We start from the raw sequence: 22,131 nt of genomic DNA, 5'->3' as shown, positions 1-22,131 counted from the left end.
CTGATCTCTGGCTTAGATCTCATCAGCTGAAATGCACAGTGTCCCGTGGCCAGCTTTTCCTTTTAGCGGTCAGGCTGTGTCCATGTGCTTCTCATCGGCTGCCCAATAGCAAGAACAGCAAAGCCAGCCTTACATGCCACATTCTCCTGATGCGAGATGTGACCAGGTGGCTGGACAGATGGGGCTCATGTCCAGAGAGACCCGCCCAGCTCCAGCTGTTTCTGGAGGATTCCTGGGCAGGCCTGGCCTTGAGTGGGTCCTGGGACCAGGCGGGGGGCAAGGGGCACAGGAGGCTCCAGACCAGGCCAGCATGAGTGAGTTAGGCCAAGGCCAGGGAGGCGGCAGGAGCATGACCCCATCTCTGGGGTGTCGCCAGTGTCAGTGCCTCCCGGCCCCTTAGAAAGAAGGATGAGCCCGAGTCTGTCCCCTTAGGGCAAGGGCAGCTCTGGCAGGTCACTCTGACAGCTGGAAGGGCAGTGGGCCCCTGCAAGGCCCTCCGACGGCACCCTCCCTGCAGGTGCTCGTGTGGCACCTCCTGGTGTGGCTGGTTGCCATGGTGACAGGGTGTAAGAGGGAAATGACCAGGTGAGCAGGCCAGGTGGGGATTCCTCCTCTCGGCTGGACAGGTGTGGGCAGGTTGTGGGGTGGCCCCCATGACTTGCCACACGGATGCTCCATAATGGGAGCCTGGTTCCAACACTGGCAGGAGTTCGGCTTCAGATTCTGTCTCTGCTTCCCTTACGTTTTTCACTTGATCTCCTTTTGCATTTTGTCTCAGTGAGAGAGGAAAGCGTCTTAGCTGGTCGGTTGGTATCATGCGCCTGTCACGACAGCGGTGTTTGTAGCAGTAACTGGCAGCACGCGGCTCTCCCAGCTCCCGTCTGAGTGGCAGCCGGGCAGGCGGCACTTCACGCACAGTATCAGGGAGGCTCCCTCCCCTGCCCTCCTCTCAGGGAGACACACAGCAGCGAGGACTGTCCTCTCACTGATCCGTGGCTCCACGCCACAGGAGTCGGGGCTCCAACGGGCCCCCTCTAGAGCCTGCTGTGGCCTGATTGGGCGGGGTGGCTTCTGCATGTGGGCCAGGCTCGGGGGGTGCACACTCCTGACCGTAGCTCTGCTTTCAAAATGCACTTTCCTTGAGTGGCGTTTCCATCACACACACTGAGCAACAGTGATGCAGACTCAGGCCTGGCCTTGTGGAACAGTGACGTCGCCGGGGCAGAGCTGTCAGGACTTGTGAGAGGCACACCCTGAGTCCCGGCCACCTCAGTTGTTCAAGCGAGAGGGGAAGGCTCTGTCCTCCGCCGGGACTTGGCTTGCTGCTTGGAGCCTGCAAGACGTGCCAAGGACGGGCCTTTGTTAGAGGCGTGCGCTTTGCAGACGTTAACCACGCAAGGTGCTTTCACTGAGTCAGAGATGCATGGAGAAGCGGAGTCCGTGGGCCATGCACTCGTGGACCACAGACAAAGTCAGTGATGTTCCCGGTGACTCAGGTCCCAGTGCCTGTGAGGTTCACATGGCCCAGTGGGGGTGGCCTGCCTCCCTCATGATGGACAGCCCGGGATGGTGGGCCCTACCTTTTAGACACAGACCCAGGCGGCCCTCTGTAGCTTGGTCTGTGGAATCTGAGCGCCTCTCCCGCCATCTGAGGTCGGCTGAGGGGGACCCGGGATCAGAGTGAACGGCACCTGGTGTCATAGCACCTGCTGAGTGAAGTCTGAGCTGCCCGCCTGGCCCTGCCACCACACTGCCATGCTGTGTGCCTGGGCTCCCCCGCCCTGTGCCCTCCCCAGCAACTGCTGCTGGCCCGTTGGACCTGGGCACACGCCCACCATGAGACCCCAGGCGGGGCAGTAAGAAGGATCCAGCACCATCCTTGCTGATGCCAGAGTCTGAGTGTCCCCCGCCACCAGGTGGTGCCAAGGACAGCGGGCCAGGATGCTGGCGCTCCCACAGCTGACCCGTCACCCTGCAGTGTGCACCACCCCCCGCCCTGTCTCACGCACTGGCTTTCCTGAGCCCTCCTACACGTGAGGTCTGGTGCTCCATGACCAAGGAGGGGTCGCTACCTGTGAGAGGCGGGGTCACCCCGGAACTGCGATGTGGGGCTTTCTTATCCCAGAGCACAAAAATGGCCACTGAGTTTCCGCAGCCAACAGCCCACCTTTGCCGTGTTGGTGGCTGTGCAGACGAGACCTGAGACGTAAACCACGGAGATCCACATAGTCACTTCTTCGAGCTCCAGGCGCTCTCCAGGGCGTCATTAGGAGCCGGGGCGGGCGGCCGAGGGCGGGCGCTCGGCGCAGGAGTGACAGCCCATCAGGAGGGAAGCGCTTTTCTCCTTTTCCTTGTTTTTAACCGTGAAGCTAATGGGTTTCCCGTTCTCACGTGGATGGTGGCTGTCACTTTTGAAGGATCTGTGCGTGCAATATTTAATTGCTCTTTCTAAGTAACTGTAATAGTTTCGAGGATGGTAACGAGATCTCGGTTAGTATTTTCTCCTGGAGCGGGCACCTGGCGGCTTCCACCTCTGAGATGTTGTTCAGGTGACATCTGCCTCCTTGGTCAGAGGCGGCTTGGCCTGTGTGAGTTGACCTTGATTCTGGGCGATCTCCCCAGGGGCCTGGCGCGAGCCCACCCTCTGAGCCCCCACAGCCCAGTGGCCCTCTTGTCGGCCGCAGTGTGTCTGCTGGCCTCCCTGTCTCCACTCTTCCCACCCGGAGCAGACAGTCAGCGGGACTCTCCTGGAGGAGCAGCCAGGCCGCACCGTGCTGTCACCGTGAGGGTGCAATGCCTGTGGGCCGTGCACCCCGCGTCTCCAGGCACAGGGCAGGCCTCTGGGTGGTGGGTGTCCTGGGCCCTCAGTAGAACAGTGTCTGCACTCTTTCCCACGGCCCTGAGGAGAGGGAGACGTGAGCAGCACTTCCACGTTGGCTGTATTTGGGGGGCAGGTGCCCCGAGCGGGGCAGAGGAGTGAGGGACCCCAGGTCCGAAGCTGAGCAGGAGCCCAAGGATCTGTGCTTCTGTCTAAACAAACTCAGCTGGTATCATGGGCCTTTGCTCAGATGCCGTGTGTGGCTGCCTGGCAGGCACAGCCAGGCGCCCCGTGCCCTGGAGTTTTAAACGGTTGTTCAGCAGCGTAAGCCTAGAGAGCAAGAGCGGGGAGAGCGTCCGCCTGTTCTGACCGCTCGCATCTGCTTGGCCGAGGCTTGTCCAAGCATGCAGAGGCCTGAGCTGCTGCTCTCCGACCTGGAGGCCATCGATGGACTGTCCCCAAGAAACATCCAATGCGGTAGAACCTTCCAGGGCCCCCTCGAACTGAAATTGTTATGTAGGTGTTTGTGCACCAAGTGGAAGAGCTGGGGACCTGTATCCCTCCAGAAAGGGTCTGGGCACAGGGGGCCCCCTGAGTAGGGACTTCCAGCTGATCAAAGGCTCATAGTGGAACCTCTTAACTGTTCGGGTCGGCATTTGTCACGGTTGTGAGCACATCCTCTAGGCTGTCCCCTGCCCAGCCCAGCAGGCGATGCCCTGGCAGTGTGCTGTGCCATCCGTAGGCACACAGCCTCTCGGCCGCAGGAGGACACCGGGCAGCGCACTGGGCCTGTGTTTTCTTGGAGATGCCTCCCCACACCGAGGCAGAGAACAATGGCGTTCCTTGTGTGAGCAGCACAGCTGCCGAGGACCAGCAGGATCCAAGCAAGAACGCAGGAGCAGGTGGGCCTGCCGGCGACCCTTTCCTGCCCAGGGGTGTCCGCGAGCACTGGTGGCTGGACTGCAGCTTGGGTCTTGAAAACGCCTCCAGCGAGATGGGGACGGGGTAGAGGCAGGGGGTCCCGCACACCTGGCTCCATGCACCCCAGCAGGGCAAGGAATGTTCTGGCAGGTTCAGAAGGAGGCAGGAGGGCCAGGTGACCCACTGCCAGTACACATTCATCCCCAAGGTGACAACGTGTCCCCTGTCACCCGCTTCCTGGCACTTAGGTGGGTCTCTGGGCTCTGCCATTTGCATGTCACTTTGATTGGTGTCACTCAAACTGCGTATTAAAATTCTGCTCCTCACGTCTGTGCGGAGCGGTGACAGTTAGAGAAGGCAGGCCGGCCCTGGGGAGCGCTGTGCCCGCCCGCGTGAGCGCCTCGGCGTCTATGAGGGTTTCAGCATGTGAACAGGCAGGCTTGGCACTGTGGAGCTGTGGGGCCCAACCTGCTGTGGGGCGGCGGCGCCCCCAGGCTCTCGGTGCCCGACCTGGCCCTGCCAAACACCCCGAGTCTGCCTGCCCTGCCGCGGGGCCGCGTGGTGGCAGGGCCTCTCGTTCCCTGAGTTTTCTCACCGGCAGGTAGAGGATGGGTGGGAACAAGTGGCCTTGGAGGTCCTTTCTCAAAAAGCAAAAGTATCTGTCCTTGAGTGCACTCGAGCCGTGACAGTAGCCACTCCATGTTCCGCGGTGTCCTGGGGCCTAGGATCACGTTCATTATAAAATGTACCCCAGCGACTCATGGCCAGACTCCATGAAAATCGTCTCTCGAGATAAAACTAGAGAAGTTGTCGCATCGGGAACAAAGCCTGTCCTTTCCTGCCTGACACGAGCAGGGGGTGTGGAGAGGTTGTAAAGCAGACGGCTCTCACCATGCGCAGGGCGAGGAGGACTTGACTTGCACGAACTGGTCTGTGTCTGAATCTCGTGACGCAAAAGAAGTGCAGGCGATTCCTGTGTTTTTCCCTCCCGAATTTCCGAGGGAAGTCCGGGGTGTGCTCGGTTCTGGTGGGGTGCAGGTGGGCCCTGGAGGGGCCGGGCTGAGCCCACGTGGGCATCCCAGGCTTCGAGTCCCTGCAGAAGGGTGGCACTGACGTCTCCCCTGGCCAGCCTTGGCCAGAGTGCCCTGCTGCTCTGTGCTCCCCTCTCCCGTCGGGTGACAGCTGTGCCGGCAGGCCCCCAGCCATGACTGATCAGGCCGGCTGCAGCATGGTGGCGCAGTGGGCTCCGGCTGCCTACCTCACTTCACCCCCTCCCGTCGGCCCCATCCCCCAGGACCCTCCCAGCTTCTTTCTGCTTCTGGAATCATCTCCAGACAGGTGCAGGGTGCACACTGGTGGCTCCAGAGTCCCCAGCACAGCTGCACATGGTCAGCCAAGGCAGCGAGCCCATGGAGACGCCACGCTCACCCATCCAGGGTGAGACTCGCTGCCCTTCCAGCTGGGCACTGCTGCTCTCGGACACTGCTTTGTAGCAAACTGACTCATTTCTCTCCAAAAGAAGAACTGATTTGGAACTGGGGTTTCAGAAATCCACAGAACACATGAGAGTCAATGGGATTTCTACCCCCCATTTTATTATGAAAAATATCAGACTACAGAAAGTCTCAAACAAGTGTACAGTGAAAGCCCATAGCCCCCACCTGGCTCCTGGGGCGGCTGTCCCTTGTCCCACCAGCCGTGTCACGCATCTGTTCCTTCCTCGTCCTGATGTTCAGGGCATCTCGCGTGAGTTGCAGACATCAAGATCTGCACATCTAGCCCTAAACTCTAGGGTTTGTACTTTTATTTGGTTTTTTTGAGAAAGAAATTTACAAACAATGAAATGCACAAACCTTAAGGTGCCTCGATGAGTCTTGGCAAGTGCACCCCCATGACCCCACCAGGGCACAATGTCACCCAGCATCCCCCGCCCGCCCTCTCCAGGCAACCATGTTCCTCTTTCTCTCACCTGCCTCAGTTTTGCTCATTCCAAACCTTCTATAAGTGGAACCCTAGAGTATGTACTCTTGTCTACAGTGTCTTTCACGCAGCATAATGTTTCTGAGATTTGTCAAAACAGGATGAAATACACAAAACAAAGTGCAGGTTCCTTCTGAAGGGCTGAGTTGGTGACAGCCTGACACCTGTCCCAGGCCCCGGGTTTCCTGTGACGCAGTGTGAGCAGGGGTTTCCATGATGGGGGCCGACTCCGTGAGTTTTTACCAGAACCTGGAGTGCCCATCTCTGCTGTGAGGATGAGAACCTGGGCTGAGCTCCTGCACAGCCCATGGCGGGTTCCCAGCAGGAGAGTCAGCGAAGGCCCCACACCCACCAAAGAGCTGCCGCTGTGCCGGGCTGCGCCCTGCGGGGCTGACGGGAGGCCGTCTCACGAAGCCCCTGTCACCTCCACCACCTCCGCCTGCTTCTCCGCCTGGCTTCCTCCCTCCCCTGGGTGGTAGGGACCAGAGACAGCTCTGCTTGCAGAACCTCGTGTGCAGGCTGCTGGCCTCGCGCACGCTGTCCATCCTGGTGGCTGCTCCTCAGGGAGGACACGCACAGCTGTGATCTCACATGCAAGCCCGTTGAACGGGAAAGGCTTCCACAGGCCCACTGGCAGTGCGTGCTCAGCATGGGGCCCACGTCACGTTTCCGCAGCACCCTGCCAGGACAGGAGGCTTGCTTGGGCCCTGCCGCGCAGTCCCACTGCTGCCACAGAGAGGCGTCTGGACTCGGGGCTGAGATGCACCCTCAGTGGCACCGTCTGTCCTGTTTTCAGGCCTGTTTAAGTTGACCTGGGTCTGGGGACTTGTTTCGTTGGCAAATGCCCGGCTGTTGTTAATGTGCCCCTTCGTGTTCTCTCCCTGTCGTTGTTCCAGGATGGGAGTCCCAGCTTCTGGAGACGGGCTTCCTGGGAATCTTCCTGTGCCCCCTCTGGACTCTGTCTCGGTTGCCCCGAGGGACCCCCACATCCCGGATCGTCGTGTGGGGCTTTCGGTGGCTGATCTTCAGAATCATGCTCGGAGCAGTAAGTAGAACTTCTATTTGTTATTTTTTGGGGGGAAATGTACTAAAAACCAGTCATTCTTCTCGTGCCCTCTGGCTGGCCCAGCATGGCCAGCTGCGCCCCTTCAGCTGTGACATTCAGAGGCCTCTGAGCCCTGGAGCTCCACCGGAACTCCCTGGCCCTTTGCACAGCCATTTTCTGTGTTCACAACCATGACTCTGGGTTGGTTCATAGGGAGACTAGGGTTCCATGGCTTGTCTTCCTCGGAATCACGGAAGGAACGCATCCTGCTTTAATTTCACTAACAATCACCTTTAAGATTTTCAGAAACATCATCTGAACCTTAAAACCGGGAGTGGCTGGTCCTTTTGACTCTGACTGTTCTAGAGAATCTGGCAACTTGCTCTCACTTCTCTTCCACGTCTCGCCCCTGTGAACGAGATCTTCATTCCTGCACCAGAACCGCTGGGAAATACTAATTCCTCTTACGTAGGAGCCTTGGGCACAGAGACGCCAAGCTGTCTGTTCGCTTTGTTTTCCCTTGGGGGCGATCACAAAGAACTCATTCCTGACCCACCCGAGAGCAAGCCGCTTGTCCATCAGGATGGCCTCACTGGGTCCCCTTCAGTCCTGGCGGGTCTCGGTCTCCCTGCGACCCCGACACTGGCTGCCCAGCCTCCGGTCCTGCACCTCTGGCAGGCGGCCCTTCTCCTTCTGCTTCGGGGACAGTGTCCGCTGGGCCCAACACTGACTCAGGCGCCCGCCGGTCCTCCCACAGAGTCGCTTTTCCCTAGGTAATTAGTGAGGATTTGCAGCGAGGTCCCGTGCAGTGACATGGCTGTACCCCCTCATCGAGCACTCCATCTACTCAGTGTTTCTGATGTGAGAGTGCACCCCGTGCCCCCGGTGCTGTCACGTCCCTCTGGCTGTCGCTGATTTGATGCCCTCACTCCCTGTATCTGGCTGGGGGCCTGTCTTGTTGCCCCCATCACCCTCACATCCTGAGCAGCACCAGTCCTTAGCTGGCGGTTGATGGGTGTCCGCCCTGGGAGGCTGCCGTGGGTCCTGCAGCAGGATCGGCATCCCAAGGGCACATCTTCCCTTTCCTGTCATTTGTCAGGAGCCCGCTCTCAGATCCGAAGCATCGTTCATCGCAGCGTGATCACCATCTGGGGTTAGGTTAACAGCCACATCCTTGGCTGCGTGGCCGCAGGCTCCGGGGACACTGGAAGCAGCTGAAGTGCAGAGGGACGAGCTCGCCCAGGGCAGCAGGCCTAGGGCCAGGGCCCGGCATGAGCCACCACTTCCACTCGTGTGGGTGGTGGTGGGCCCCCAGACTGCTTGCCCAGGGGCCGGGTGGCACCGCAGGAGGGGCAGACAGGTGTGTGTGGAGGCCTCGGGGGTATGCCGTTTGGACCTGGCATGGTTGGCAGGGCATGCAGCCTGGGCGGGCTGTGAGTAACTGCAGATGCCCAGGGCTTCTGTGTCATGCTGACCGTGTGTCCAGATCCCACAGTAAGGTGGCTGCTTCCTCCGAATTCATTTTCCATGTAATTAGAAAGCAGGAGTCCATGTCACGGTTGCTGTCAATGAGACGCTCCCAGCAGGCTGTGCTTCCTTGACCATCTGGGTCTTGATTTTGGACTCTCTTCAGCTGGCTTTAAAAAGCATGAAAATATGAGACGTTTCAAAGGACCTGACTGGGGACCTCCTGGGATGGCAGCTTCGTTAGGTGGGATGTGAGGCTGAGGGCCCAGGGGGAGCACCCACAGGCAAGCAGCCTGCGTGACGGGGCCGTCGGCTGCTGGGAGCCAGGCCTGCGACGCCAAGTCGCATGGACTCCCACACTCCCACAGAGCGCGGGCCTCAGGAGCACATGCCAAGGCTCCTTTTGTGGCATCTTGATTGGCCGTTAGCACCAGCTGGATGAAAATTACCAGGTGCACCAACAGGTATAATCACCAGATTCAATCTGCATGTTGGGCGGTGGTCATCTTCCCTCACTGGCGAGCAGAGAGTCGACCTGGTAAAAAAGAGTGACAGCATCTGCTGAGGAGGTGCGAGAAAACCGTGTCAGGCCTGCCCCGGAGGAGGTCCCAGCCTGACCTCCTGCTCTCTGTCAGCCGGTGCCTCGGATCAGCTCAGAGCTGACTGTCTGACCCTTGGACGGCGCCCAGGGCTCATATGCCCTGAAGATGGCAGCTGATTCAGGGCTCAGTCTCCAAGGGATCCTACCTGGAGCGGGGTGGCCGAGGTGCCACACAGGCCTGGTCTTCCCAACACCCAAGCTGCGTCGGTGTGGCCCCCCTGTCCTAGGCTTCCACATGTTTAGCTCTTCTGAGCCCTGGAGTGCTGTGTGGGGCCGTGTCGGGAGGTGGCCTGGGGTGACCCTGCTCTCTGTAGACAGCTGAAACTGGACACAGTGCATGACACAGCTGTCCTCACGTTGGACAGCAGACAGTGTGGGATGGGGGGCCAGAGGGAAACCCATAAGGTGGGCCCCTCGACTGCCTGACTCTCTGCAGGGAGTGGGGGGGCAAAGGTGGAGACTCGGGGGGCGGGTCAGGCAGAGAGGGAGACCCAGGGACAGGGGGTTGGCAGAGGGGAGACCCAGGGATGGGGGGGCTGGCAGAGGGGAGACCTGGGGAGGGCAGGCAGTGGGGGAGACCCGGGGAGGGGGGCAGGCAGAAGTGAGATCTGGGGAGGTGGGGGCAGCCACACGGGGGGAGACCCAGGGAGGGTGGGGCAAAAGGGGAGACCTGTGGGGGGCAGGCAGTGGGGGAGACCCGGGGAGGCAGGGGGCAGGCAGAGAGGGAGACCCAGAGAGGGGCGGCTGGCAGAGGGGAGACCCAGGGGGGTGGCGGTCAGGCAGAGGGGGAGACTTGGGGAGGCGGGGGGCAGGCAGAGGAGGAGACGGGGGGGGGGGCAGGCAGAGGGGGGGGCGGGGTAGGGGGCAGGCAGAGGGGAAAGCATTGCCGAGTGGATGGAGTGAAAGTTGGTGGAAGGCCGTAGGTCCTCCCTCAGCTCCGAATCCTGCTGGACTTCGGGGACAGGGTTCAGAGAGGAGGGATCTGTGCACAGAGGGACACGTCTCACTTCTGTTGCAGTCTTGCAAAATGCACAGCTCTTATCAAATTATGAGAAAACGTCAGACAAACCCCAACTGAGGGACGTTCTTCAAAATTACTCACCAGCATTCTCAAGTATCAAAGTCATGAAATGCAACTGAAGACCGAGGAACTGTCGGACTCTGGGAACACGAGAGTGGCACCCTGGACTGTCCCTGGGACAGAAAAGAGGCATTTGTGGGAAAACTGGCGCAGTCCAAGTGAGGTTGGTGGTTAAATAGAATTGAATTCATAGTGACAGTCGTACAGGAACTCCAGACTGTTTTACAGCTTTTCTGAAGTCTGAGATTTATCAAAATAAAAAGTTAAAGAGAAATCACATGAGCAATTTTATGCACATAACGTAGGCAATTAGATGAAATAGTTAAATTCCTTCAAAGGCATAGATTAGCAGCACTGACAGAAGAAGAAACAGAAAATCTGAATAGTTTCATAAATTGAGGTCATTGAAACAAACAAACAAAAAGCAGCTGCCCCCTGAGAAGGTCCCGGGCCCAGGAGTCCTCACTGATGAGTTCTGTGATGTGCTCAGGGGGGACACAGTAAGGATCCTGTGCGCTCATTCAGAGGGCAGCCCTTCCCAGTCATTGTTCTGAGGCCAGCGAAGGCACAGATATGCCAAGAAGAGGAAATTACAGAGCAATATTCTTTAAGAGCGCAGAGAAGAATTCTTAAGGAATTATTAGCAAATGAATCCAGCAGAGCATGAGGAGCATAACGCATCAAGAGCGAGCGGGATTGTCCTCAGAATGCAAGACTGGCTGGACACAAATGAGTTGATGTAATTCGCCAAATTACCAGATTACGGGAGAGACATATAAAATGATGCGATCATCTTAATCAAGGTAGAAAAAGCATTAGACAAAGTTAAACACTCATTCACAACAAAAAAAAAAATTATCAGCAAACTAGGAATAGAAGGAAACTTCCCACCTGATGAAAGAGAACTATGTAAACTACCTCCAGCTATCACCATACTCGATGGTGAAAGACTGAGCGTTTTTCCCGTAAGACTGGGAACAGACAGGTGTCCACCCTCATTGTGTCTGCTTGACAGGGTATTGAAGATCTTAGCTTGTGCAATAAACTAAGGAAAGCAGTAAAAGCCCTGAAGATTGGAACAGAAGAAGTAAAATTCTCTGCATTCACATGTACATAGGAGATCACAGGGGCCCTGGAACTAATGAGTGAATTTAACCACAGTGCAGGATTCAAGGCCAGTGTACAAAACCAACAATATCTAGCAAAAACTGTTGGAAAATGAAAATTTAAGATAGAGCATTAATGATAACATCCAAAACCATAAAATACTTAGGAAATTTTCAAAGAAGAAGTGCAACACTTGTACCCTGAAAGCTCCCAGACATTGCCAAGAGAAATGGAAGAAGACTTGAGTAGACGGACACATCATGTTTGTGGATCAACAGTCTCCGTGATGCTCAGCTGTCACTTGTCCCCAGATTGACCGGTAGGCTTCATGCAACCCCAAACATAGTCCTAGAAGGATTTTCTGTTTAGAAACTGATGAACTGATTCTTCGATTTATATGGACGTGCCAAGGTCCTAGGATAGCCAGAACAATCTTGAATAAAGAGTAAAATCTTGAACAAGAATAAGAACACTGCTTGTTCCAAGACTTCCCAGAAGACACAGTGATCAGGATGGTGTGGTGTAGGCATGAGGATGGACAGCGATAGCGATGGAGTGGATTGGAGGGTCCGGAAACAGTCCCACACTGGAATCATGGCCAAATGACTTTTGGACAAGGCACCAAGTCAATTCAACTGACAAAGAAAAGTCTTTTCCACAAATGATGCTGGAACACCGGGATGTCCACATGGGGTAGACGAACCCAAACCCCTCCATTACACCATACACAAAAATCAGTTTGAGGTGGATGGCAGGCCTAAGCTGAAACTAACACATTTCATGAAGATAACATGGGAGAATATTTTTTGCAGTCTTGGCATAGGCAAAGATTTCTTACAACACAGAAAACATTAACCATAAAAGAAAAAAATGGATAAACTGGACTTCATCAAAATCAAAATCTTCCATTCTTCAGAAGACACCATTGATAAATAGCAAGTCACAGTTTGGGAGAAAATATTCACAATACCATGCACCACTTAGCACATACCTGACAAAGACCCTCTATCTGGAAAAATCTAAAGAACTCATAAACTCTGTAATAAAGCCAAATCAGCCTAAAAAGTGGGGAAAGATTTTAGCAGATGCGTCACGAAGGAAGACATGCAAGTGGCTGTCCTGAGCGCCTGCAGTCCACTCGCTCTCCTGGCTGTTAGGGAATGCACGTTAGTCTAGTGAGGTACCGTGTGTCCCACGAGAACAGCTAACATCTCAGACTGACAGAACCAGATTTGGGCAGGTGTCTCAGCGTGCTTGGGCTGCTGTAACAACACCACAGTCGGGGAGCCCTACACACTTATTTTCACCCAGTTCTGGAGGCTGGAAGTCCAGGATCATGTTGCGGCTGCTTCTGTTCCTGAATGCCGAAGGCCGCCCTCTGGGCGTGTCCTCGCCTGGTGGACAGAGAAGCTGGCGTCTCTTCCAGTAAGTGCACTAGTCCTGTGGGGTCAGGGCCCACCCTCATGACCTCATGTAGCCTCATGACTTCTTAGTCCAAAGACAGCCGCCCTGGGGTCAGGCTTCAGCACACGGACTGGGGAGGACATGAACATTCAGTCGGTTGCAGCAAGGGTGTGAGCAAGGGGAACTCCCACATTGCTCTCCCGTGGGCTGTAAAGGTGGTCCTGCCATTGTGGGAGCCATTCGCGGTTACCCACAAAGTTGACGCTCCTCCTCCACTGTCGCCTGGTGTTCCCACTCCTCCACACCTACCCAAGAGAATGGAACCAGGTGCTCGGAAAGGGCCCTCGACGCAAACACGGCAGCCTTGTCCACGAGCACTGAGGACTGGAAACCAGCGCAGTCCATGCACAGGAGGATGGGTGGGCAGGCTGCGCTAAATCCCCCAAATGGAAACCACTCGGCATATGGTGGAACGAGTGCTGATGCCTGGAAGGCCTGGGCGACCTCGCGGCCTTGTGCTGAGTGAGGGAAGCCAGCTACGAGGGAGCGTGCACCATCCGAGTCCTTGTGTGGGAGGTTCCAGAACCGGCAGAGCCAGCACGTGGCTGCACACTCAGAAGCTATCACCTCAGGGATTTGGGGTGGGGATTGACTTGGGGGGTCATGCGAGAACTTTCAGAGTGGTGGAAATGTCCCGTGTCTTGACAGAGTGAGGGTGTCACAGGCATGCATCCACGAGAGTTCCTCAGCCACGCGCTTCAGGGTGGGATGTGAATTAGATTTTGAAATCCAACAAGAGGTCAGCAGCAGCGGGGAGCCTCAGGGAGGTGGCCCGTCGGCCCCGCACAGAGCAGGACGTCTGTCTTTGTGGGCTGCTCTGGAGACAGACAGACCCCCCCCAGGCCAGGTTTCCCTTGGCATCACTCTACTGAGCACCAGACAGGAGCCGTGTGCCCTCGAGCCCTCGAAAGACCCTCAGCCCCTCCAGGTGCTGACGCTCAGACAGACAGACTACGGCTGCACTTCCTGCCCGTCTCCCCTGCCGCTGGGGGCCTGGCTGCTTGGGGTGGGCCAGCGTTTCTCCAGCTACTGGTGACTGCTGAAGTATAGGTGGTGTGACAGCCCCAGATTGTCAGCACGGGCCTGGTGGAGGCAGGAGTGGTCGCTCCACGGTTGGCATGATTGGAAGTTGAGCCCTGTCGGGAGCGGCTCCCTCAGCTCCCTCCGTGAGCTCCAGGCCAGCCTCTGCAAGAACTGGCAGGTTCTTCTCACGGATTCAGTGTCCTGAGGCTGGCTGACTGCAGCGTGGCATCCCCACCTGCTCCCCGGGGCGAGGTGGAGAGGCTCCTGTCTCCCTGGCCTCCTCACTTCCAGTCGCTGTGACAGTGCAGGGTGGCTGTCGGGGCGCAGGTGACCCCATTTGGCATCCTTCCTCAGAACAGAGGTGCAGCTCTGCCCAGCATGGGGACTGTGCCTTCTCCCCGGGGGAGGAGGGGCGGGGACACAGGCCAGTGCTTCTGTGGAAGAGCTCCGGGCACTTCTTCAGTTTTCTGCTTTAAATGCGTGGATTTCGGTCACATTAGAGTGGAGACTCTCCCCTGCAGGAAATGGTAAATGGCATGGCGTCCGCATCACTGTGCGTAAGGCAGTAGGGTGCCTGTAATTGTGCTTTAAAAAAGAAACAGTTTTCAGTTTTTCCTCAATCTCAGTTCTTGTGGAGACGGAGTATGTGTGTGTAGCTGAGTTCGCGCTGGCCCGGGTTTGTATCCAGAGCGCGTCACATGCTCCTGGTCCCCAGCTCCTGCGGAGCAGACAATGGGTGCCCACGGCGCTTTGGAGCGAAGCTGTCCTGGACGATCTCGTCCTGCGCTGAGGGCTCAGATCGCTGTTGCTAAAACTCCGAGAACCAAGCCAGCGTCCTGGCGCTGGGACTTCTCAGAGCTGGACCGTACCAAGGGGGGACACTTGGTTTCGGTATGAGCTCTAGAGGTCTCCTATCCACGCCTCCTGCTCTGGCTTCCGCTGCCCTGCAGCCTGGCCACCCGGAGTGTACTCGTGGCCGTGGGGGTGTGCGCATGGCCGTGGGCGCGTGGCCGTGGGGGCGTGTGCCGTGGGGGCGTGCGCATGGCGGCCCGTGGGAGCCTGGAAGAAGCTGGCGTGAGCGTTGCGGTGTGGAGGGGCGCGGGCTCACGGGCCACGAGGGGAGCCGCGCGAAGCTGAGCAGCGGCGGAGGCGAACTGTGTGCTGTCTAGAGGATCCTCGGAGTCGTCCGAGTAGGGAGAGCAGGTGTGGGGGCTGCTGCTGTCGAGTTTCGCTCCGGGCAGCGTCTCCGGCACGGCTGCTGCTGCCGCACTCCATCCGTTGCTGTAGCTTTTCTTCTTCTGCGTGTTCTCTGCAGTTCTCCCAGCGTCTTGTACTACGTTTCCCCTGATATTCAGATATTTTTATTATTGCTTCACATTTTAAGAGTTAAGAATTTGATACCGTAAATTCTTACGGAGCAAAATTGCAGCTAAAGTCAGCACTTTTCATCGCGAGCTGCGTATTTGCTGTGGCTGGAGCCGGTCTTTTTTATATAAAGTAGATGGAGAGGAAGGAACGTAGGAGGAACAGAGGGAGGGGCCCTGAGAATTAGGGCGTGAGCGAGCGCCCCATAAGCTGTCACGAGCGTTAACTCTCTTGTTGCATACATTTAGGTGACCCCACAAATAGCCTGCAGGCTGCAGAAAGAAGTGACAAGATGCTGGACGTCTTCGACATGGCTTCAAGCCCCTCCTCTTTAAGCGTGGGTCCTGACTGCCACACCGTGCGGCTGGTGGGTCTGTGCTCCGCCTGTACTGCACCCTCGGTGGGGCCCTTCTGATGCTCCTGTGTGGCCCCTGATGCGGACCATCCTGCTGTCTTGTTAACATGAGAGAAATAGCCGTACCTGGAAGTTAGGACATCCAGGCCACTGCCCCCGCAGTTTCCAGGTCAGAGGTAGTGGGGCTGGTGCGCAGCCGGGCTGTGACTGAGGGGCACCGGGGAGACATTTCCCACCAGCAGCTGGCAGCTGAGCCGCGGCTCTGCCGTCAAGAGGCCCCTGGGATAGCATCAAGGCTACGGGCCAGTCGACTCGACAACTTAGATAAAATGGACAAATTCCTTGACAAATGCAGCTTACCAAAACTGAGACAGAAGGAAACAGGCAGTCTCAATGCCTCTCTGTCTGTTAAATAAATTGAATTTGTAATCAAAAACCATCCCAGAGAGAAAAGCGGAGGCCCAGATGGCTTCACCGGTGCGATCCATCAAACGTGTAGGGAGGAAGTAACAGCAGTCCCGCACAGACTCTCGGGAGACAGCGGAGAGGAGGACACCCCCCAGCCTGTCTCTGTGACCAGTGTACCGGTGGCACTGAAACCTGACAAGGATGTTACAGAGGAAACAGAGACCAGAGTCCCTCGTGAGCAAAGGCACAGAACCCTCAGGAAAACATCAGCAAGCCCAGCCCAGCCACAGGAGAGGCGCCATTTATCTCAGGAATGCGAGGCGGGTGTAACACTTGAAAATCCATTAATGCAATTCACTAGTCACAGAATAAAGATGAAGAACCGTTTGATCATCTCAACAGATGCAAAAAAAGCACATGATGCAATTCAGCCTGCATGCATGCTGGCATGGACGACAAAGGCATCTGTGCAGGCTGCACTAACACCATTGCTGATGGTGTGGGAACAGAGCATCCACATGGCTAGGAGCAAGGCCCATGTCCGTGCTCTCTGCTGCTCCGCTGCATCGGATGTCTTGGTACAAGAAGGCAAGAAAAAGAAGTAAAAGGCATAAAAGTGGGGGAAAGAAATGAAACTTGTATTCACAGACATGATGTGTATGTGGAAAACGCAGTGGAATCTAAAAAGCAACGACTGAAATGAATGTGTGAGTATAGCAAGGCTGCAGGACACAAGATCAGTGTGGACGTGAGGGGTCCTTCGTATTACCACCAAGAAATCATTAGAAAGTATGATTTGAAAACACTGTCTACAGTCGCATCAAACGCCTCATAATAAATCTGATGAAGGCTGTCTGAGACGTACATTAAAGCCACGAGATGTTGCCAGTGTGGCTGTAAGAAGACCTCCCTGGACAGAGAGAGGCACGCATTCGTGGCCAGAAGACGCAGCGTCCTTAAGGCTTCTGCGTGACCCAGAGCTGTATAGAGGTTCAAGGCAAGTCCTATCAGACTCCCAGTGGGCTGTTTTGGAGAAACTGACATGGTGATTCTAAAATTTGCATGGAAATGCAGAGAATCTTGAAAAAGAAGAAGAAAGTTGGAGGGCTTTACTTCCTGATTTCCCTGCTTAATGTGAAACTAAAGTTCGGTATTGATTAGACTAGAAAACAGATCGTTGAAGGAGAACGGAGTCCGGAACTAGACTCGTGCGTGTTCTGCTGTCAGTTGATCTCAACCAGGTCCCGCGTCGTGACTGGAATGCAAAAAGGAAGGTCGTTTCTTACAAATAGTCCTGAGATAATTGGGTATCTGTCCAGAAGAATGACATGAGCTCTGACGGCTATTTCATCTGTACCAAACTCTAATTTGAGGTACCTCATGGACCTAAATGTGAAAGCAAAACCATAAAGTTCTCAGAGGAGAACATAAAAGAATGTCTCCCAGAAAGAGACCCACACAGGCACAGTCAACTGATTTCCAGCCAAGACACTAAGTCAACACAGTAGGGCAAGGAAAGTGCCTTGCTTTTTTTAACAAACATAAATGCCAGAACCATAAGGTTTTCAAACATGACATAGTTACCCTGGGGTAGCAAAGATTTCTTGGATGGGACACAAAAGGCACTAAACAGTAAAGAAAATATGTTGATAAATTGTACTTCACTGATATTAGAATTTTCTGTCATCAAAATACACCGTTAAGAAAATGAGTAGGAAGCCACAGAGTGGGGAAGATACTCGGAGTGCATAGGTGCAGCCAAAAATTAATATCCAGAATGTGCAAGTCACAATGAAAAGGTGGACATAGGACTGGAACATACTTCACAAATGAGAATGTAGGAGTGGCGATGAGTGCATGGAAAGCCATGAGCCCGCATTTCGCACCCACAAGAAGGGCTGAGTCCAAGACACCGTCAGCACCACGTGTCAGTGAGGGTGCGGACAACTGGAATTCCACGTGGGGCGTGTCACACATGGGGCGTAAGATGGCGCAGCCACATTGATGATCTGTTGGCAGTTTCCTACAAAGAGAAACATGGTCTGCCCTGTGAGCCAGCCCTCCACTCCTGGGAATTTGCCGGAGTAAAATAAAGACCTGTGTCCATGCAGAGGCTGTGCACAAATATCCACAGCAGCCCTATTGTAACAGAGAACTAGGAAACAACCAGACATGCACTGACAGGGTGGACAACCTGTGATTCGTTCACACAGGGATGGTGCTCAGCCGTAAAAGGGAGTCTGCTCCTGATGCTACCGCAGGGACGAGCCCCAGAGCGTACTGAGCACAGCCTGCCTGAGCCAGGGCTAGAGAGCACCTGGCGCATGTGTCCATGTGTGACACCCTGAACAGGCAGAGCTGGAGCTGCCACCTTGCCTCCCGCCCAGTTGGGTGTGGAATTGCCTAGAGAGGGGTCGTGGAGAATGTTCTCTGGGATGGAAATTGGCATCCTGTTCTGAGTGGTGGAAATCTTATTGTAACAGTTGTCAGGACGCGTGGAGCTGAACCCGTCAGATGTGTGCGTTTTGCTTTATGTAAATTGCAGCTCAGCCCTTTGACTTAAGAGGGTACCACAAGTTTGCTTTCTACATGCAGTGAGCGCTGTGAGATGCAGCCCGATTACCTCCACACACCGTGGGGACAATGAACGAGTTGGTCATAACTGATGTTGAGAGAGCCTCTGCCGTCACCCCAGCCCTGGGGAGCCCCCAGCCCAGAGGGCAAGAGCAGCTGCGCAGCCCGCTGACTTTTCTACTCAGCAGAAGCCATGTCGGGGCACAGTGAAGTGTCAATGGTGTGTCTCCCCACATCCAGGCCTGCGCATGATTTTGCTGGGCTTCCACAAGGCTCTGGTGCTGCTGGCAGAGTGGCATCGTCCTCAGTGTGCAAGCACAGTACGTGCCCGTCTGTCCACCACACGGCAGAGCTGCTGGCTGCCACAATATGCAAGCCTCTTCTCAATTCAGGCTGTGCCGCCAGCGCCCACATCTCCCCGTCTGAGGCTCGAAGTCCTCGTCTGGTGGGAAGAAGGTTCTGGGTTGAGGTGAGGCTTCGACCAGGAAGCTCTGCGAGTCGTGTTTGGCCTCTGCTTTCCCCCTCGGACGCTCAGGGGTTGCTTTGAGCAGGTGAACCGGGGTTATCAGAAAAGCTCTTTCTGTGTGCACGTGCTCCACTCGTGGTGCCTCCATCCCAGAGACCTGTAGGCTGCGGAGGCGGCACTGACGCCTAGCGAGTGGGTGAGACGCATTAGCCAGGAAGAGCAAGGAGCTAAGTAACCGAGGGAAAAAGTGATACTCTGAAGCTGGGGGCTCGTTCTTGGAGTCAGAACGCCTCCAGTAAAATCACATTAAATGTAATGAAATAAACGTCGGAATGCGACAGGCCCCTGTGAAGACCCGAATCAGGCGGATGTGTTGTCATTTCCTTGACAAGCCTGCCCCGTCCTGGGGTCCCTGCTCCGAAATGAGAGCAATTATTCTAATTTGTTTTATTGCATTAGCGTGGGCAGAACCAAAGAAAGGGGCTTTCTTCCCGGCTCTGTCATCCTTCCTGCAAGAGCACCCAGGAGGCCAGACCCCGGACTCCAGCTCGGGGGCGTCATGGGAATTTCTGGAAAGTGATGTCTGCAGCGCTCTGACCTCTGGCCCCCAGCTGCGGCCCCTGCTCATGGCGGGCCCCGTGCTCGGCTCCTCGGCACCTCTGTGCGTCTCTGCCACTTGTCTCAGAACAGCCCCAGGCAGAAAGACAGCCGTTCCCCTGGCCTAGAAATGCACCCAGCCCCTAACGCCAGCGCGGAGCCGCCACCCCTCCCACAGCTCCTCGCAGCCCCGTGTCAGCCTGTCCTGGGCGGGCTTCGTCAGGGCAGGTTTCAAAGGGTCACCAGGATTCGGGGAGGGGGCAAAGTAAAACTCCACGAAACGGCTTTGGTCGTTTCTGCTCCCGGCCGCACGTGTCAGCCCAGACCGTCTCCTCTGACCGTCTGCATGCTCACATGTGTGTTTCTGGGTTCAGATGGTAGGTTTCTCTTTAATCACCCCTGGGGGTCAGAAAGTGCAGGTACCGCCCAGTGACACGGCAGAGGAGCTGGCCCAGGTGGCTACCTGGGGTTGGCTGGGTCCTTTACGTATGAAGACAAGTTGGTCTTGACAGGTGCCCAGGCGTGCCTGTGCTGGCTGACATCACATGCGGGATGCCAAACAGTGAACCTCCAATGTGGTGGTCGCCGTGCGCCCTGAGACCTGGGATCCCCCCTCCACTGCTGGTGAAGCACTCGGGGGCCCAGCTCAGCTCCCAGAGCAGAGACGCAGCTGGGTCAGCACAGAGCCCAGGGCGCCCAGCCTCCTCCCCGTGGCCCGAGTGGCATCCAGACCAGCATGCCCACTGGCAGAGGAGGCCTGTCCCTTGCACCTGTGGCCCGTTCGTCAGTGCTCACGGCCCCGGGGGCGCAGCTCCTCTGTGGCGAAGGAGCCACGAGCAGGAATGCCCTGTCTTTGCAGATGAAGGAAGGGTTCCAGAGTCGGCAGAGACCTCCAGCCATGAGAGAACGGGCTGCCGAGTGTGTTCACAGTGAGGCCGCTGGGGACAGGGCTCTCTGCGTGGCACATGTGTCCCTGAGGGCAGGGACCCCCCTCGCCGGTGTTCGTGGGCTGTCCCCCCTTGCCCGGGCACAGGCCTGGGGAGCCCCTCCCTCAGGTGTGAAGGGACTTGTGCAGCTTACAGATGCGGATGCTCTTTCTGGGGCGGAAGCCTGGTTCTCCCAGGCTGAGTGGGAGTGTTTAAGAAGTGTGTTCTCGGAGCGGGCACTTCGGGGAGAAGCCGTCTGCACCCCAGGCCCGTCTTCTGCTCCTGCCTCCACCCACCGCCCGGGGCCGAGGCTTCCTCCGTCCCCAGGAATGTTCCAGCATCCTGCCACTCTCCCTTTCCCAAGCCAAGAGCAGGGGTCGCAGGGACAGCTCTAGGTCGCTCGGCCCTCTTTGGGTCTGGCATGTTACTAGCCTGTCTGTGCCTTTTTTTTCAGAATTAATTTTGGGCTGAAAAAGGCTCAAAGAAGGCTTTGTTCCTTTGACACTTACTCTGGAAGAAAAAAAATCCGTGGAAAATCTGACATCTGCATTGTAGGGAGAAATCAATAGATGGGGAGGAATATAATTATCCTCTGCTCCTGAAAGAATGTTTCAGATTTTTAAGTGTCTCATATCAGCTTAGAATTTGAATGACATTTTAATTACTTTGTTTTTTTCTTCTTTGCCTGGTTTGAATCTCCGAAGAGTACCACTCTCGGATCTGGGAGGATGCGGGAGCGGGCCCGCGCTCACGGGGGAGCTCGTGTGACAGCGGGCTGAGTGCTCCTGCTGAAGAGCGGGCGCGTCCGCATCAGACATGGGCGGTCCCCGTGCGTCAGCGGGACGGGCTCGCTCAGAGCAGGTCCGCAGGACACCTCGGACTTCTGAAGTGCTGTCTTCATACAAACGTGACTGCACCGCAGTTCAGACTGGGAGTGGTCTCTCTGGCTCTTTTGTGATCCAGAAAGACGTGACTCTGCTTTTCAAAGTGACTCATCCTGCGAGGCTCTAAATAGCAGCGCTGGGGTCCCTGGAGCACGACTGACTTCTGACGGGACACACAGCTCCCGTGATGGTGGCTCGGCCCGAGCCGGCTGAGGGCAGGGGGCAGGTTCAGCACCCCCGCTGTGGTGTATGCAGACCCCAGAGAGGCAGATGCCGAAGCAGGAAGTGGCTCCCTCCAAAACCAGCATCAGAGTAACTGCTGGGTCTTCGTGGTGCTCAGAATTGAGCACCTTTGGGATACGTTTGTAAACTGACTGCCAGGCTGCGTGTGCAGCTCGTCTAGCCAGTGTGCACCACAGGAGCTCTCATTTGGTCTTTCTGTAGAAGCCGGTGTGGCCGCCACACATTGCCCTGACGTCCTTGTCATTTCTCATCCCTGCTCTTTTGGGCGTCACTGTGTCCGTGCCACCCACCAGCGGCCCAGGCTGGGGGTCTTAGCTGCTCCCTGCCCCACACACACTCCAATCCTTCAGCCCATGCTGTGGGCTCCACATTCCAGACATGTTCCACATCCTGGGTGGTCATTCTGCCCTGTTGGCCATGTGGCCACCAGAGGACCCATCAACTCACACTGTCCCGTCCTTGGCTTAGAGCCCTCAGCTGCCCCAAAGTCCTGCCCATGCGTGAAGGTCAGTTTTATATGTCAACCTGGATGGGCCACTGTCCCCATTTATTCATCCAAACACCGATCCTGATGTTGCTCTGAGGGTGTTTCACAGACATGATTGAAATCCATGGTCAGTTGACTTTAGTGAGGAAGATTATCCTGGACAACCCACGGGGTGGATGACGGCTGGATGGATGGTAGATTGATGGGTCGGTGGGTGGGTGGGTGGATGGATGGATGGATGGATGGATGGTGGATGGATGGATGGTAGCTTGATGGATGGGTGGATGGATGGACGGATAGTAGATTAATGGATAGGTGG

General features: G+C 56.2%; 1 protein-coding gene across 4 annotated transcripts in view; it reads left to right on the top strand.

Annotated features, from left to right (window-relative positions):
• The window catches only part of LMF1 (lipase maturation factor 1), a 96,757-nt gene that overhangs the window by 42,998 nt on the left and 31,628 nt on the right, over window positions 1-22,131 (top strand). For all 4 annotated transcript variants that reach the window (XR_006889331.1, XR_006889330.1, XM_046666047.1 and 1 more), the window contains exon 4: window positions 6,616-6,764. Coding sequence is in view for 2 of the 4 variants with exons in the window: in XM_046666047.1 (XP_046522003.1) it covers window positions 6,616-6,764 (149 nt within the window). In the remaining 2 variants the exon portion in view is untranslated. The remainder of the gene's footprint in view (window positions 1-6,615; window positions 6,765-22,131) is intronic.

This window comes from Equus quagga, chromosome 7 (genome assembly GCF_021613505.1).
Source record: "Equus quagga isolate Etosha38 chromosome 7, UCLA_HA_Equagga_1.0, whole genome shotgun sequence".
Lineage (NCBI taxonomy): Eukaryota > Metazoa > Chordata > Mammalia > Perissodactyla > Equidae > Equus > Equus quagga.
The sequence above is the reverse complement of the archived record's forward strand: the minus strand, read 5'-3'. Positions and strand labels throughout refer to the sequence as shown.